At 30.1% G+C, this 19114-nt stretch overlaps 1 protein-coding gene across 2 annotated transcripts; it reads left to right on the forward strand.

The window, feature by feature from the left end:
• The first annotated feature begins 1250 nt into the window (after nt 1-1250).
• LOC125076843 (probable G-protein coupled receptor Mth-like 3) lies at nt 1251-18932 on the forward strand. 2 transcript variants are annotated; one of them, XM_047688557.1, is made up of 9 exons: nt 1251-2618; nt 3698-3945; nt 5169-5352; nt 8656-8734; nt 13558-13742; nt 14380-14572; nt 16475-16665; nt 17080-17112; nt 17659-18932. In XM_047688557.1, the coding sequence occupies exons 1-9, from the start codon at nt 1643-1645 to the stop codon at nt 17793-17795; spliced, it is 2226 nt and encodes a 741-aa protein (XP_047544513.1). In that variant the 5' UTR covers nt 1251-1642; the 3' UTR covers nt 17796-18932. The 2 variants fall into 2 exon arrangements, with proteins under 2 accessions (XP_047544513.1, XP_047544514.1); XM_047688558.1 differs by lacking the exon at nt 17080-17112.
• The last annotated feature ends 182 nt before the right edge of the window (nt 18933-19114 follow it).

Here is a 19114-nt window from a genome sequence, read left to right on the forward strand (position 1 = left end):
AATACATAATGAGAAATGTGATGTTTTTTTGTTATCGACCTCATTCTGAATGAATAACAAAAGAAAATGATGTATGAAGAAATTTACTATTCAATAAACGAGCTATTTTTATATTACAATGGTCTTGTTAGTAATGTACTGTTAATTGATCGAGTGTGTTGTCTTACCTTATACTCAAAATTATTAAAATTTTCACAAATAATGTAAATATAGAGGATAACAGATAATAAATAAAAGAAAGTTATAAAATAATAAGACGAAGGAGAGATATCAAGTCAATTTTAAAAAGAAAAAATGTAACGCAAAGAGTCGTCCGAAAGTCTCAAAAAAAGCTATATCATTTATAAATAAAAAAAACCTTTAATCGAATTTGAGAGCTGTGTACAATATACACTGTTAAGTAATATGTGGTTGGTTAACTGTATATATATTACAACTACCGTTAACTCATTAACTGTAGCTAAATAAGGATATCCAAAATTCAAATATAATAAATGATGAATTTCCATACGAAATCCCTTTTTAGTACTTTTTAATCAACCTACAGAGTTTCCGTGCAAAATATCATCCTTTTAGACCCACTTATACTGTGCGATGCGAGTTAGTCAGTCATTTAAAAAATTATTTACATAAATGCGGCTAATAATTAAGAAGCGTAATTATTACATTTGTAGCTACAATTGTAGGTAATACGGTATATGTATTAAAATATTTTTTGATGTAACGGTAAAGTAGTTATTTAAATCGATAATTCCAGTAACCTAATCTCAGTCGGTCCTTTGGATTATTAGAAATATAATCGTATGGCGTTATAAATCAAGAATTGAGAAATGATGAAACAAATTTTTTAAAACTTTTAAATCATATGTAGGATGGGTACATGGTCATGATTTTTCAATGATAACATTTCTTATCAATTTACAATCTGGTAATTTTTTCTCGTAAGATATGATAAATAGTTAAATATATTCAATATCATCGTTACGAGACTCAAATTCTTTTATGGAAAACATTGAAATAGTTAAGCAAAATTTTTGTTTAACAATCTACAATGCAAAGTAAGTTATATGATATAAATATATTTATGTTTTTGTTGAAAAGTAAGTATATTTATTTTCTAAGCCAATCGGTCGGCTAAAGATTATCAGTATTTGATAACGATTGAATCGTCATCTTTGTCGCAATACTTATGATTCCACGTATCATATAAGAATCCAAGCGTTTAGCCGTAGTATTGTTTGGTGTACACATTAAGCAATAGTATACCTTACAGAGAATATCGTTGTGTTTAACAAAAAGCAAATATTAGAATAGATATGAGGATGTTAAAGCTATAACTAGATTTATCACAGTATATAGTGCGTATGTGTGTATGTGTGTGTGTGAAACTTGCGGATACGACTTTAGTGGGGGAGGAGCGGAAAGTCGAGTCAACAGCTTCAAGGGCGCTGCAGCCTCCCGCGAATAGTAGTGATCATAGGAGCTTCGCAGCCGGCTTCATTCACCCGCCGCCGTTCAGCTACATCGCACGTTTCATATTTTTCTTTCAAATAAACAATGCATTCCGTTACGACAGACATTCTCCACCTGTTATAAAGTTTATTTATTTGTGAAAATCACCGACTTGAGTTACGCTTAAACGATGTGGTCTTTGATTTTAGTATCTATAATTGTATTTGCAGTGGCGGGCACCATCGGTGCACTTAAAATAAGTGATGATCAGGAGAAACTAATTTTTCGTAAGTGTTGTCCTAGAAGCCAAAGCTTAATTAAAGTGTCTCAAGCTAATGAAACATTAAGTGAACGCTATGAATGTGTTGATCGTGAAAGCTTAAAGAAAAGTTATGGCATTTTTAGTGAACCTCTTTATGTTAGCAATCGAGTCGTTATCAAAAATGGTCTTCCAGTAGATTGTGATGAATTGCAAGCGGTACAAATTAATATATCTGAAACTGAAATTCTACCCTGGGAAAATGATTGCTATGACAGACTCGTAGCTGAAATCGTTAATGGAACTTTGAAACAAAATGTACCTAAAACAGTAGCTGTTACTTGTAATCGGAGTGAGGTAGAAATTTTAACTGATACAAAATTAAAAATATATGAATTTCGCAAATGTTGTCCTCGGGGACAGCGTTTTGATACAGTTTACCACGAATGTCGAGATATACCTAATTTTCCAAATAGTGATAAAGATTGGTTAGTACAACAACTCAATGTAAGCTCCGGTCAAATATTTGAAATAGAAAATGGCCTTCGTTGTAAACTTGACGAATACGCTGTGGAGTTACGTGATAGTGCTTACTTATTATCAGTCGAAGGAAGTACTTTATTTGCTTTAAGTAGAAGTGGAGAAAAAGATGGCAGATTCATGCCAGGTGAATGGTGTATGGATCAAGAATACGGGACTGATAGTTTAATAGCCCAAGTCTGTACACGAAATTGTGATACTTTCAGTGCTTATTGTATACGAAAATGTTGTCCTCTAGGACAACACTATAAACTCCGCCGGTGTGGTAGTTATATTAGTACTTGTGTTCCTAACGAAGATCAAGAAGTATTGTTTAATATTTCCACATACACGGAACCATTACAAAAAGATTATGAAGATTTGTTTGGTAAGTGTCGATGCAACAAATTAATGTAAACATATAAGTACCGTTTTAATCAAACAAAAAAATAGCCTAATATTTCCTTGAACTCTTAAACTTTAAATGTGATTTAAGGTATAGGTATAGGTAGTATAATATGTACATATATTATAGGTAATAAATTTTGACGATCTGTTTTAATGTCAGCAAATATTTTATATTTCAAAACATTAACGCTAATAAATAAAATATGTGATAGAGTCGTACGTATACCCGCGATTATGACAAAAGCTTCGTCCCAAAATATTACAGTCGGGAATGGCATAACTTTACAAACTCCTTATCTTATATCCATATTATACAATTAAATATTATAGTCACTACTCACTAGTAAAACTGTAGTTATATATTTAAAAAGTAAATATCCTCAAGAAAAGTGTAGATAGGTACTAAAAATAAGCGAAATGCCCGAAAGAGCTTTGTCGTTTTACGCTACTACAATATTGAATGGTAAATAATTTGATTTTTCGTTGTGATATCTATTGCCATACTTGTTCGAGTACGAGTATTACCTGTTTAAATTTTCCATTAAATTTTAAAAATAACAAAGTGCATTTTTTAAGGAAAATTATAACAAAGTTATAATATGCGGTAGAAAAAAATTATTACATAATGACGAAGGAAAATCATCATAGTTTTTCCTTCGTCTTTGCGACATATGTATGTCGCGTAAATATTAAAATTTTAATAAGTTTATGTTTCTAAGTTTTCTTCACTAATTAAATAATAAAAGTAAATATTTTATTCAGTAAACCGAAAAAGGGAGAAGCGCTTTTTGACTAAAAACTATATACTTTATAATTATGTATATATTAATTAAATATTACAAAAAATTTAACTTTTGAAATAAAAACTAATAACATTATAAATCTAGGTAAATAGATTATGTATGAACTGTTACAGATCTACCAATTGTCTATAACTGTTTTGAAATTCAGCTGCAAGATCTATACTAACATATGATTTACTAAAAAAATCAATATAAGCTCGTAATAAAATAAAATATATTTATTTTGTACTAAATATTTACTATCATTTCGTTTTAGACGTGGTAGGAATGAGAATAGGGTTGCAATGTCCCTCTGGACGATATGGACTCAATTTATCAATTCCCGGAGATCAGCATCGTCTGACTCGAGAGTCCTACCTGGAGACGCCCACCATTCTTACGGATAACTATTGTCTAGAGGTGTTTGATCGGCGGGAATGCCCTGGCAATAATGATGTCATCGTCAGCGGCGTGCTTTGTTTTTTACCAGCTGCCCAAATCAAGGATTTTCGCGTTACTTTTATAGTAAGTAATATGCTATGAAACGGGGAATTCTAAATACCTATCTATCATTTTGCATTTGTAAACAAGAAGAACAAACTCCTTGGATATCGTTATTTAAATAAAAAATTGCACAGTAAGTTTACTTCTGATAATCTCGGAGCTATAACTTTAATCATTATAATTATTATCATCACTTAAAGTTAATAAGCAGTTACTTCAATCTATTGTCATTTGAATTGCTTTAATAATAAAGCTAAGTAGACATAATAACAGAATATTGTATTTTAAAGAAAATAAATGCATACATAAAAAGAAAAATATCTAATTTTAATAAGAATAATAAGATCATAATGTTAATTCGGCAATGACATCGCTTATGTTATTATTATAAATAAAATCATTTATCTTTGTTTAGTTAAATTAATTGTTCTTATCTGAATCTTATCTTCTTTATTTTAAATTTTTTGTATATTAAATGTTATCGATATGATTTTTTATAATTTTCTTTGAAACGAGACTATGTGGTAAAAATTCAAAAACCGAAGAGAATACTATATTAGTACAATTAATATCTTAAACTTGTTCCAATAATGAGATGATGAAAGATTGCTTTGAGATTATAATTCTATTAAATTTAAATTTTCATGTGTAGATGATCAATGGGTTGAAGATGAATTGGGTTGTGTATAATATTGCTTATTTAATAATGAATCAGTTTCAGCTGCGAGCGGACATAGATATACTAGGTACATTCAATGTAGTATGTTTGTTTCAGTAATCTTTTATTTATAATCAAGGTTGTGTATTTATAGTAACAATTAATCAAAAACATTTTATAGATAAAATATAATATTAATCCTAAGCTTGCATGATAATATTATGCATAATTTGGGATATTTCATTTATATAAACACGTTAAAAGATAATACAAGAAGTTTCTTATATTTCTTTCAAATTATATTCAGGAAAATGTAAATATCGGTTTGCAAATTATAATGTTTTTGAGACAAATCCATTCGACTTCTAATGAATCTCTCTCTTTTGTAGCGGTTAAATTACGTTTTTTTTAGTTACTTATTGTGTTTATGATATAAAAGAACTATGACGGCAAATGAATTATATGCCTTATCATTCGACCGTTATTAAAGCGGTTCTAAATAATAAATCAAGTTTCGAAATAATCCCTTATTGCCCATCCTGGGTACAGCAACTCGAAAAATGTTAATACTTATTTTATTTTGTAGATAATAACAATTTCGAGTATATGCCTTGCACTGACTTTGGTCGTGTACTGTGTTTTGCCGGAGTTGAAGAACTTACATGGACGTACCCTGATCTGTCACGTGAGCATGATGTTGCTAGCGTGCTCGTGTCTCGCCAGGGTGCAACATAGTACCGTTACAGACTACAGACTCTGCACAACGCTTGGTAAGCTCAGTTTTATATATGTATAATAATTATGGTAATGTCTATGTTAAGTAGAGTACCGTACTATTTTTTAATTGACCTTTATTTATATTTGTAATTTTATTTAATAACCACATTTTGTTTACTAAATACCAAATGGTACGAACTAACATACACGAGATATTCGCTGCAGCGAATATTCGCGCAATGCGAACGGCGTCGCATCTTGCGTCTGAAACAAATGTATGGAAATGTACGAACCGGATCGCACGAGCGTCGGGCGACGTCTAGGAACCCAAAATCGTATTCGCCGCGGAATAATGGACGTGGTCTTTTTTATAAGAACCTTTAACTGAATGTAAAAAATACAGTTATGTGTATATAAAGATTTTTTCTCTTTGAAATGACAAATTTTCGAGACAACATTACTATAATTATAATATTTCGTACTCAGTCTAAGCTCTCGCTTCAGCCTCGATAAAGGATATCTAAGGCGATTTTTATTATTTGCCCATCGAGGGGATAATATTCGTATACCATACAACTATTCATTATTTATATAAATATTTATTTTGTGAGTCCCGGGTTCATCTAGTTACTGTAAGAACAATGGTACGAACATTTATTGAAAACAAATTTTGATAAATTAGGAAGAATACTTGATAAAAAACTATTTAGACAGTAAAAAATTTAATTTTCAGCCTGCAGGTTAAGTATTACTTAATTTATTGGCAATTAACATATGTATTAGTACTGATTATGACTGACATGCCTATGATATGACAGCTATCAGTAGTTTTATAATTATTTTAATACTGTAACTGCGACTTAAAACCTTTTGAGCCTATTTGAATAAGTAATACTCATGTGAGATTACATTTTTTTATTACAATAGGAACAGTGAATTGATGTAATCTATTCTAGAAAGATAGTTTCTATCTCTTAAGTGTAGTGAGCCAGTAGCCATAACACACGGATCGCTAAAACTAGCAGATTAATGTTTGTATTAATTATTACATTTTGTGCTCTTAATTCACTTTATTTATGACTGCGGACGAAAACGAAGTGGTTCCTTCAACTAACTGCTTCGGATCAGATTTGACCACGTACAGGTATAACCACCAACCTACAGTGTAGTGCGTTATTATGTACGCTCTTAACTCTTTCCATAACAAAGGGGCATTTGCCCAGGCGTCTTACATTTACTTACACTGTACAGACTAGTACGTAAGATTTATTTTAATGTTAGTTCTGATTTGACAAAGAATAACGACATAACAAAATCAAAGTCAAATACAAATTTTACTAATGGAACTCTACAAGAAGTATTTTGGTTTGATACGTTTCTTAATTTAATGTCATTGGTTTGCTTTCACGTTTTATTTATTCAAACAATCTTCATAAAATTAGCATAGCTCGTATTACAGGGAAGGATAATGAATACTTTATATTCAAGTAAGTTACTTAGCTTGTTTGACATATAAAAAAATCTACTGACACTACTATTATATCGTAAAAATGTTTTGGAACAGTACAGATACATTTGAAGTAATCTATATATAGACATACGTATATTCTCAAATTTAAATAACAATTAAAAATGTAAATACTATTTGTATTAATATTTAACATACAAAGTTATATTAATATACAACATAGTTTAAATATTGAACTTTTAATGGTTGTGTCATATTTACTATGACGCAATTTTCAATAGCACCTACCTTGTTTTAGAGTATACTCGCTAGACCACCTCAACTTCGCAAAGGAACCTTTTGGGGGTTATATACTCGAAAATATTTTAAATATTTGTAGACAACGCTTAAGTTATTATTATTTAAATTCGTTGAAAGTAAAGCCCGATTACTATATATTTAAGTCGTTCAAAAAGGTGTGTGATTAAAGCTGCATGTAAACAATGATAGTAAATAAAATAACTTATAGGGATAAAATAATTGTTACAAAAGTATGTATAAAATGCTAATCTTTTTCGTAGCGTTGAGATAATAAAGTTAATGATCATTTTTATAAGGTAAACTAAATGTGGCAAAATAAAAGTATAAAGAAATAAAAATAAATGTATAATAATTAATAATAATAATAAATAACCAATAAATCAATTAAGCAATGGCATTATAAAGATAAATTTTCAGATTTTAATTTATTTTTGAAAGGTATATTTTTGAGAGGAAAATATACGGTTTAAAATCACTTTATTTCTCAAGATTACAATCACTTCGAGGAGAAATAAATAAACTTAACAAATTAGTTACAATTAATATACAGAGTGCGCAAATAAATAGACGGTATTACAAAAAAACTATGATGTGAAAGTGTTATGTTTATTGGTGAAAAGATCCACAATAGTACTGCACGGCCAAAAAACTACAAGAAATCGAGATGAAAATTTGTGTGATTAGAAGGACTAAGATTTAATTTTACTAAAGAGTAATCTGAGCAATTCAACCGTTCGTTTTAATAGTACAGGTGTGTTAGAAATAACAATAATATATAAGAGGATTTAAAGAATACAAGTTTGCGTTGCTGAAGTGGCTTAGCTTCAGGAGGTCTGATTTTATAAGAAACAAAAATAATTACACGTTATGAAATTAGAAGTGGCGCACAATGATCATCATTTTCAATTGATGAAACAAAATTATATCAAATTAAAGAACGTTTAGAGCAAATTATCAATGCCATCGATATTTTTTTATATCTTGTGTTGTTTTTGAGATGGCATTTAATGTTAAACTTTCCTATTAATACATGTACAAAGGGTTTTATGACTGTAAAATATTTTCAAAAGATAAAAAGTCGTCAATACTCTAATAATTCATTGTTATTAAAACATTATCTTTAGTAACGTAACGTAAAGTAACTCGAATTGTTCTGATAACAGAACAGTTCGAGTTACTGATAGAGGTGATTAATTATAATTATTAATGACTACTACTTTGATAGAAGAGTGTTTTTCTTTGTAATAAAATTGCATAAATAAAATGAAAATCAAATTTGAGTATTATTTGAGTTATCAATTTAATTCAAATCGGTATGAATAATTAAGTCATTTCTTTATTTTGATAAAAAAAATTATGAGATATAAAAGGTTTTTACAATTTTGATAAATATTTTATAAAATTCAATTATAGTTGTAAGTTTTAAGAGATTGATACGTAACAGACTTTTCTTATACAGACAACATTTTCTACACATTGTAAACATGTTATAAACACTTAAAATGAAAATAATCCATAGGATGAAGTGTTTGAGACCAAATGTATGTTATTTTACCGTTTGCCGATGATTTGTTCATTGTTTGTACAGGGTACGGCATATACTTCGGTTTTGTGGCGGCGTTTGCTTGGCTCAACGTCATGTGCTTCGACATCTGGTGGACATTTGGGTAAGATTACTGTGTGTGTTAAAATTATAATGTAAATATCTGAATAATATTTATTGAAGTAATATTTTTAAAGGAATTAACCTAACTAATACCGCTTAATATAATCGGTATAAATAATAAACATTTGTAAACAATAGTTTATTTGCATATTTTGTAGATTCAAAATAACAATAAAAAAAAAATCTTCAAAGTACTGTGTAATTAATACATACAAAGTTTAAATTTTGAAAGTTTTAATGAAGTTTTACGGTATAAAATATTTGTATAGTTTAAACAAAATTAAATGCTTTCGCGTTAATAAATAAATAAAAAGATAGTAAACTAGCTCGCTAGTAATGTTTTGTGGCTTTCATTGAATATTTACATGTATTGCATCGTAGCTTGTAGAAATCAATGGCGCTTGTTTCATCGAGACTTTTAAGAAATTGTTGGCAATATCGTTAGTTATGTGTTTACATTTGTCCGTAGAGTTTCTTAGTAAATCTACAGAACTTCTTCAAACGATTGCGCTTAATGTATACGATGTAATTATAGAATTATGAGATGATGAAATCATCATTCAATTGTGTCAATGTTTGATATAAAAATTTGGAAAAAAAAAATTTTACATCAATTATAGTAATTTGAAAAATAGGATACTATAGAAAATAGCGGTTGTTTATCATTATTATTAAAAACCAAATGCCATCCGAATTAATAGCAAAAGCGATGTTAAATCAACTATAACAAGATTACTTAAGTAATTGTGTCGTAAATTCTTGGCAGGGAGTGGGAGGTTCACGATAATCTGTTTTATCTTTTTACACCCTTGTGCCTCAATGTTAGACCAACGCCTAATTCTAAACTAGACAAGTGAGTGTTCTCTACAAATTAATAAGTTTGTTTGACCATGGTCTACATTGTGATATATATTTCTTGTAAACAATGTTATTGATAAACATAATCTATGTTACAAATATTACTTGGAAAATTAATCAAATGAAATGATGTCAATAATTTTTTTGTTTGTATTATGTTTGATGAAATGAAAAGTACTTCTCGAGAATGAAGAATGAATGACTATATTTATATTGAAAATATCGATTAATAATAATCGTACATACACTATCAAGGTATGTTTGATTATCTGTCTATGAATGTCTCCTGCTGGACAATGGACATAGTCATCTCCAAAAGCACGTTCGGCTCTTGTGTTCCAACCGCCATAAGACATTTTGCGTATTTGGGCCTTCACCCAATCAGGTATCCTTATAGTTTAATTAATCTATTGATCTTAATTTTTATTGAGGATTTATATTTTCGTAATTTAATTTTATTAACTGCAGCGAATAATTTAAAAATAAACGTGTATCATTATTTGTAAGTGTTTTTAGAATTGTTTAACTGTTAGTGAATGAATCATTTTACAACGTCTCACTATTTGCAGAGAAAATTAGATACTGAAGTACCTAATATCTTTAAGCTATTTATGTTGTTACTGAGTAAAGCTTTTATATATAAATACAATTAATTTCTCATTTAATTTAATTATAAAATATTTAATCTTTAAATTGATTTATTTATGATAAGAAATTATAATAGTGTCACTGAGTAAGTTACTATTATTTTAATAGTGCTGTTTTCACAATGATAATATTTTTATGAATATATTTAATCTTTGTTATTACCTAAAGCGTAGATATAATGTATGAAATTAATCAAGTGCTTTAAATTCCACTTTAACAATAATTTCTATCAGGATTTTATAATATTGTTTCATCTAACGGGGTCAACGACAATAGTATTTTTATTTTTGTTGGGTAGCGTTAGAAAGCGTTACAATATTTAACGTAATCTGGCAATAACTATAACACATAATAGTTATTTTACCCTGTTGTTTTTCAGTGGGATAAAAGATTTTTAACTCTCTGTTACTGCTAGTCATGACCTGGATTATGTAAATCCAGATCATGTCACAATTTCCTTCGAAGCCTGTTTGTTGCTGTTTTTGGATGTGGATGATGTTTTCGTCCAAAAATCAATTCATATGCTAAAAAATTGGCCAGCGCAGTTCACCTATGCATCATTATGTTAGGAATATGTACTCCATAGGGAGAATCTTAAAAAAGTAATGATAAAAGTATTATATTTGTCTATGTCTAAATCTCATTGTCTTTGATAATAACATTAATAATTCCAGCGATCTTTAATAAAATTCTGTTGTTATAAAATTCAAACTCATATGAGTTAAATATACATGTTAAAGATTTTTTTTTCTTTTTTTTAGAAAAAAGTCACATTGTTATATGTACAGCCATTAGAAAATTATCATATTTGTATTTCTATAGGCGACGCAGGTGCTCAAAACGTAATCGTTAAATTAATTTCTCACAAAATTCAATGGGATTCAGCCTAATGTTTCCGATGATACATCCGATCCCGAGTTAGTAATAAGGCTAGTACAATACATTTTTTTATCGCATATTTTGTGCATCCTCTTTTAATATGCAATAAATCTATTATTATATCACTGTATATAGTTGAATTACAATACAATGAATTATACAGACATTAATTAACTATTAAAGTTACATTTAAGAGTTTTATGAATTTCCATATTATGTTCTATGGTACGAATGTAAAAACGTGACTCATTTTGTCACGTATATAAATAATGAATCTGTTTGTGTGTGTTGTTAATGTCAGTCAACGTCATATTTCAATTAAACAAAAAAAAAACGAAATATCTCAGTTTAAGTTAATGAAAACCGACATTCTCTTTACTTATTAGCCATAAAATAGGTACGGCTCTAATTAACAAACATCACTGTCAGTTGGGAATTTTCGGGTATTACACATCAATTTGTATAGGTCAAATAAAAACACTGAGCTAAAATTAAATCATGTGTGACGTGAGGAAGTACGTATCATAAAATTAATAAATGCTAAAACATTTGGTATATGTTAACGTGCGAGCACAATTGTTTACAGTACCGATACCTATCAGCGTGAATATTCAGGTGAAGAATCTTGCGTGTACTATTGTAGGGTATTCGTTCATAACCAAAACAAAAATACCGCATGTCGAAAGATACAGTGAAATATTTACAATGTACACTCGACTAATTATATGTAATATTTTAATTGTAATCGACTTATTTAATATGTCGTAGGATGATTTGATAATTCGAATTTCCGCGAAAACACATTTGATTAGACGATGGTGAAAACATTTTTCTTACACATTTGATTTGCAACATTGACCGACTCTTTTAAATCTGACACTATATGGTCTTGCCGGTCTCATATAAGAACATGAAATTATCACGTGAAAAGTGCAAAATAATGAATCTGCGAACAACCAGCTAGTTGTACAAATTGTATTATATATACTTATCACCTCCAACATACGCGAAATATTCTCGCATAAGCATTATATATATATTTTTTCAGTTGGGCATAAAAAAACGCGTCTCATTTATAAATAGATATATTACTGGCTAAGAGCTCGTAAATCGTATAACAGTCACCTTATGATATTACTTAAAAGCGCTTAATAGTATGAGAACGGTAAGGCGTTAATTTTATGAGTATATATTATGAGTAGTATTGATTTACGGTTTTATAGGTTTGTGCTTACTGATCGAGGGTAATAATTATCCAATAACAACGTTAACTTATCGCCACTTTTTCGTTATCACTTATTTGCCCACTATCAGATAATTATCGCAAAGCTTTTCGTATCGTTGAGCGGTTAATATCCGTGACTCATGAAGAGGGGAGAGAGTGGGAGGGTAGTAAAATTATATTGATGTAATACAAAACGTACCCATTAGCTATGATTATAACGCCTTTAATGTTTTTCCTCAAAATTATCGAAATCAGTTCAATCGTTACAATTTAAAAATTATTAATAGTTATATTAAAAAAAAAAAACGAGATCCTGTTAAACAGTATTTTTATTTTAACAAAAAAAATGTTTTCGAGTTCAATATAAATATTATTACTGTATATATAATGTTTGTTATTTGATGGCCTGGTGCTTCAATCAATATTTTTTTAGTTAAATGTTAACCGCATACTGCCATTTGCCAAATTAATTACAAGGATGTTATAGGTTTTTAGACTTTTTAGATGAAGTTCGTGTATTCAATTTGTTAGTACTTTGACATTCATTTAACATTTTTTTAATATTTCAAAGAACAATTTAAATACTTATCAATATCATATTTATCAATTATAAGAGTTTGGCAAAATCTAAAAAAGTTATATTAAGCTTTGCGCCTGCGATCCCGAGGTTACGTCACACACGTTGCTAGTCCATAAATTACGAAAAGAATATCCATCTTACGCTTACGCAAACTGATGGTTTCTTCTGCTTGTGTGTTTCTGCGTATTTTATATGAATACATTGTTTATACTTTTCAGACATTTTATAACAAGGAATAAGAATATTTTTTAAAATAAGAATATTTTTTTATAAAAATTATAAATATGTAGTTACAAACTGAAATTGATTTGCCAGATATCTACTTAAATATGGTTATGTTTATTATGGGTATGGTTGAATTTTCTAATTACTAACGAATGTCCGAATAAACGGTTTTTAAAAGAATATTATTTTTAACTTATAACGCCTAAAGCTAATCTATGCTGATCAGATATTGAGATTGACCGCTTTGGGCGAATTAAATTCAGAAAAAAATCTATATCTTTTCCCGTTACTACATCGTGTAAACAGAGTATGCGTCATACGTTAGCAATGTTAAATCGTAGAAATTGTAAATAACTATAATAAAATTATATTGAATTATTATAATTTAAACTATGAATTTATATCTTAGGAGTGTCCGTACGGTAAAACCTTTGCGAAAATCCGGCTCAGATCGACGCAGATTCATCTGGTATTCTATGTACGCGTGGAGCATCACGATTCTGCTTACGTTGACGATGTTCCTCTTGGATCGATACCCCATCTCTCCTGTTTTGGACGCTAATATTGGCACCGGGGCCTGCTGGTTCGGAGCAAGTAAGTTTATATTATGCGTATGTTAGTAGTTAAATAATATAATAAAAACCAAATATTTACTTACCAAACCTTAGATGTTAGCGTTATGAATGTAAGTTTATTCGAACAATACCAGTAGTACCAGAATTTTATGTACGATAATATAAATTTTATCTGTCTTCGTTTGAAAATATATATTTTTTTTTTATCGATACAATTTTGTACGATAACATATTGGATTATCCAGATGATTGTTAGATGTTTCGCTAAAAATTCAGACCAATAGACACGTTACAGTTTTGATAAAATAAAATATCATACATAATCAATAAAGAAAATATTAAAATATGCAATTGTAAAATTAACATATCAATTTTATCAAGAATCCAGTATGTAAATGTTTAATTTGTTTTTATAATCAGTCTCGTGCCCGGCGGCGAAGAAAACATCGTAAGGAAACCTGCACGTGTTGGATGATAATTTGTCAAAAGTGAATTGAAGCATGTTGGTGGCATAATAGGAGATTATGCCACCAACATGCACCTTTTCCTCAAAATGGAAAGGAGGCCCTGACCCAGCATTGGGATTTACATGATTGACTGTTACTTTTATTTTACAATATGTAAATTCGTAACTTATTTATTTTCTTCGTTTCTAGTTCAAAATACGCAGTCCGACTGGCCGCATTATATATTTTTCGTTGTACCTATGGGCTTGGTGACGTGTACTAATTTCGTATTGTGGCTCCTTACGGCACGACACTGCGCCCAAGTGAAATCTGAAGTCCATCGTCTCCAAGCTGGTTCTGTGGGTGACCGTGCAAAGAGAAGATTTAGAATTGACAGAGCCAAGTATGTTTATTATATATATTTTAAATAGAAAATAAGCTTAAACACATTAGATCGTAAGAGTTATCCGTATGAAATTGTACTTATTAAAATAGCTATTCATTCTGTACTTTTTAAATTCAAATTTGAACTATCCTTTCGAAAACCAGAAGGATAGCATATTTTTAAATCGAGGTTTATAAGTCATGTACTCGTAAGTTTAATTAATTATTTATCACGCAATGATCACGCATACGTAGAATGTACATACCGTACGCATAGACTATCTCCTTTAGAGATATGTATATCTGTTTATAATATATACATTTTCGTTAATATACGAAATATTAATGTTTTATCTTATTTTTATCAGTCATAGATTTAAGGCTATTATTTCTGATATTAGGTGAACGCAGTATCTATATTGATAACAAACTAAGAGAAGATTTAACATTAGAAATTCCCATCATGTATAATTCAAGTTAATTTTATATTCTAACATAAATAATTCATATACAACTATAAAGACGCAACAAGACAAAATTGGCACTAAAACAATTTAACCGTCTCGATCATTATTAATGGTCTCTTTGCTCGTTAAATTGATTTAGCCGTCGCAGATGTGACGTTGCTATTAAATGAATGCTTAAACTATTGGAAAGACCTTTAAAAAATACACAAAAACAATACTTCTTAAATTTCCTAGCCGAGACTACCCAGTGGTTAGAACGCGTGCATTTTAACTTATGAATGCGGGTTTAAGCCCAGGCAAGCACCACTGATTTTTCATATGTTTATTTTGTGTTTATAATTCATCTTGTGCTCGGTGTTGAAGGAAAACTTATATGTTTCTAATTTCAACGAAATTCTGCCACATGTTTATCCACCAACCCGCATTGGAGCAGCGTGGTGGAATATGCTCCAAACCTTCTCCTCAAAGGGAGTGGCGGCCTTAGCCCAGTAGTGGGAAATTTGCAGGCTAATGTATAAGTTTCCTTAACGAACAACAAATATTTTACCTGATTTGAAAGTGTGTTAATTATTAAATCTATACTAGTATATAGGACTCTATTTCTTACCTCATTATGACTGATGGACCGACTCATAAACCACTTAGCCGCTCACAATGAAATTGGATGTAGACGTAGCCTCGCTGTTTACACCCATATATAAATTAGGGTGTTAATGAGGACAATAATATGAGCGTAGGCGAGTCATGTGGCGCAGGTAGTCAGGTAGTCATGTTCTATATATCAACAAACTCTAGTACACCAAATAGAGTATAAAATATAGTACAAAATGAAAAGAATTGCCTTTGCTTCAATTACCTAAGTATAATGTCTACTTATATGTTATTGATTGATTTTGTGTGTGTGTTTTTTTTATGTAATGTGTGTGTGTGTGTGTGTGTTTTTTATATACCGATAGGCGGACCGGCCCATAGGCCATCTGATGTGAAGTGGTCACTACCGCCCATAGTCATTGCCGCTGTTAGAAATATTAACCATCCCTTACTTCGCCAATGCGCCACCAACCTTGGGAACTAAGATGTTATGTCTCTTGTGCTTGTAGTTACACTGGCTTACTCACTCTTCAAACCGGAATACAACAATGCCAAGTATTACTGCTTAGCGGCAGAATATCTGATGAGTGGGTGGTACTTACCTAAATAAATTGTAAATTGTGTGAGAATATAGTGACAATAATAAAATATGTGATACTATTATAAAAATGAAAATCATCGTGAGGAAACCCGCAAGGGTCTAATTTCAATGAAATTCTGCCACATGCAGCAGCAATACCAACAGCAGCAACGGGGTTTCATTAGCTCCAAAGGTTTTACTCAAAGGGGAGGAGTCCAGTACCGACACGTTTACATGCTGTAATTCGACTTTATTTTTTATTTACATGATTTTTTTTTTATAGATATATACTTACTGGAAAATTATGGGTGGTAATGGGAGCTGGCTGGGTGTCGGAGCTCCTCTCCACTCTAGTCACCGAGCCACAATGGCTTTGGAATATCGTGGATCTCTTCAATGAGTTACAAGGCGTTTTTATATTCCTTATTCTCATAGTGAAGCCGAAGCTATATTATCTTATAAGAAAACGACTGGGTGAGTATTATTCTTGTGAATATTCAATTATTATAATATAGTATTGGATTGTAATGTGGATTACATGAAACAAAGACAATGGTCATAAATAACGATCAATGTCTGTTATTGTCTTTGTTTTTTTTTTGTCTAATGTCTTCATTACTAAAGTAGGGTTTATTTGTAGAGGTGATAAATTAAAGTCTTTGCATAGCTCTAACGTACAGCAACAATGTATGAATAATTCATCATTATGATTAATGGGGATTCTTACACGTATTTAGTATCGCAGAATGTTGTTAAGAATTTGAAATTTATTTAGTTTTAAATTTTTACATATATTTTGACTTGGGCTTAGAATTGGAAGACTCTTATGTTACATCTATATTATATTTTAAGTATATAGATTGTTTATTAAGGATATATTTTTTACAGTTCCTGGTTATTCCCGGGCTCCGATTGACACAAGTATATATTAATATTAATCGCTGTTGTTATTTTTCGTTATTAATAGCTAATAATATGTGCTAAAAGCAATGTATGCGTAATATTTTTTTAGTTATTTTAGTTTTCGTTTCGTATTCATCTAATAATTTAACAACATAAAAAATTAAGTTCTTAATGTGGGCGATCTCATTGTTGGTAAAAAAAACTTGCTAAACACTGAACATGATAACTATATTTGTAACGCTATCACGAAAGTAATGCGTTAATCATACTTTGATTTATCTGGCTTTGCAATCATATTACAATAACCGCGACTACGATTACAATTTACTGATATTCGCGCCCTTACTGATACTTCACACCTACGCATTTAATTCGTAGTGATTAATGTGCATGGATATGTAATATTTAATATTATATTAGTTCAGTCATTATGTCGGAATAAATAGCATATTGCATGAGGACCAAAAACAAAAAACAGACTTTTGGTTTAACTGTATTTTTAAATGTATATATATGACTGGACTATGTAAACATATAACATAATTAACTTGTACTAATACACAGGGATGGAGAAGCCGGATGCGCGGAACAACGCGACTTCATCAGGTCGGACATCATCCACCTTACTCTCAAGAACTATCAGTTCAGACGAGCGAACAAATTTGCGAATATCGTTACCAAATAACATTAAGCAACCTTAAAAACATTTGTATTCTTCGTAGAGCGCTTACCACATGACATTTGCATATAGTTTTTAATTAATAAGGACATGATATATTTAAGCAAGTATGTTTTTAACAAGCATTGACACTCTCTGGCTCCTGTTGCACGTTTTATTGATCACCTAATTTAGTAACAGCAGGTGAGCTGTATATTTGCCTCTGCGTGAGGTGTCTGGAAGTATGTGTAATTGTAATTTTAAAACGAATATTATTACATTAAAACAATGTCAATATGTGTTTAATATCATATATGTTAATTCCCTGTATTCGTTCTCGTTTATTTTTATATACATATTGTAAAAGTATAGCTTTAGTAAAAGAACAGTAAAGACAGGTTAAGGGATACTGTGGTTTAAAACTGTTCGAAGTTCGGATCCACAACTGACTGGTCGGTTTCGGTCGGGCCTTCACATTAAATCATATCAATTTTATTTTTTTGTTGCTGGTCACACTCGTTTGATACGTATTTTATCGTATATAAATAGATTTGCCTCGACAATGCTGTCGTACGATACATGATCGAAGCCGATCGAGGTCGATCGATTAAACAGTGAAGCTTTCCAAATTTTACTTTATATATAATCATATATATCCCTTCATCATATATGTATCATTAGATACATAACTCATTTTAGCTCGTTGTATTGCGTGTTCGAGTTGATTAATATGGAAGTGCGAAAGCATGTCATAAGTTTATGATAGATATCCAAGTTCCGTTAACAGTTATTAAATATAAATTTGTTACAAAGTATATTTATACGAATACATAAAGCCTCATAAAATACACTTTAATACTGTTTTGTAATTAAATTTACCAGATTTTTTTTTTATCTTTTTCGCAGTATTGATCATTTTTTTGTTATTAAGCATTAGGATAAGTTTCCGTTGTAATTATAGTGTAGATGTATGATTGAGTATTATAAATATAAATACATATTATAGTATTCTTATACAAAATTGCTGGATTACCGTCTATGCCGTTCAGTGATTCAATTAGGAAGATTTACATACTTGTAGACTATCTAGTCATAGGATAAGATATGAAATGAATTAACGATATTGATCTTGCACAGAACAATTTAATGCAAATGAAGGAGTTATGCTTTTTAGTATTGCAATGATTATAAAAAACTATAATAAAGTTTATCAGAAAAATTCTAGATTTTTTTTTACCTCTCTATTTCTATGTTATTATCATTTGAATAAATGTGTTTTTAATACTATGAAGCAACATCCAGCCAGGCTACTGGCAGTCTATTGGCCTTCGGAGTTGACTAATAGTATCATTAGCAATGACA

Source organism: Vanessa atalanta, chromosome 3, assembly GCF_905147765.1.
Source record: "Vanessa atalanta chromosome 3, ilVanAtal1.2, whole genome shotgun sequence".
Classification (NCBI taxonomy): Eukaryota; Metazoa; Arthropoda; class Insecta; order Lepidoptera; family Nymphalidae; genus Vanessa; species Vanessa atalanta.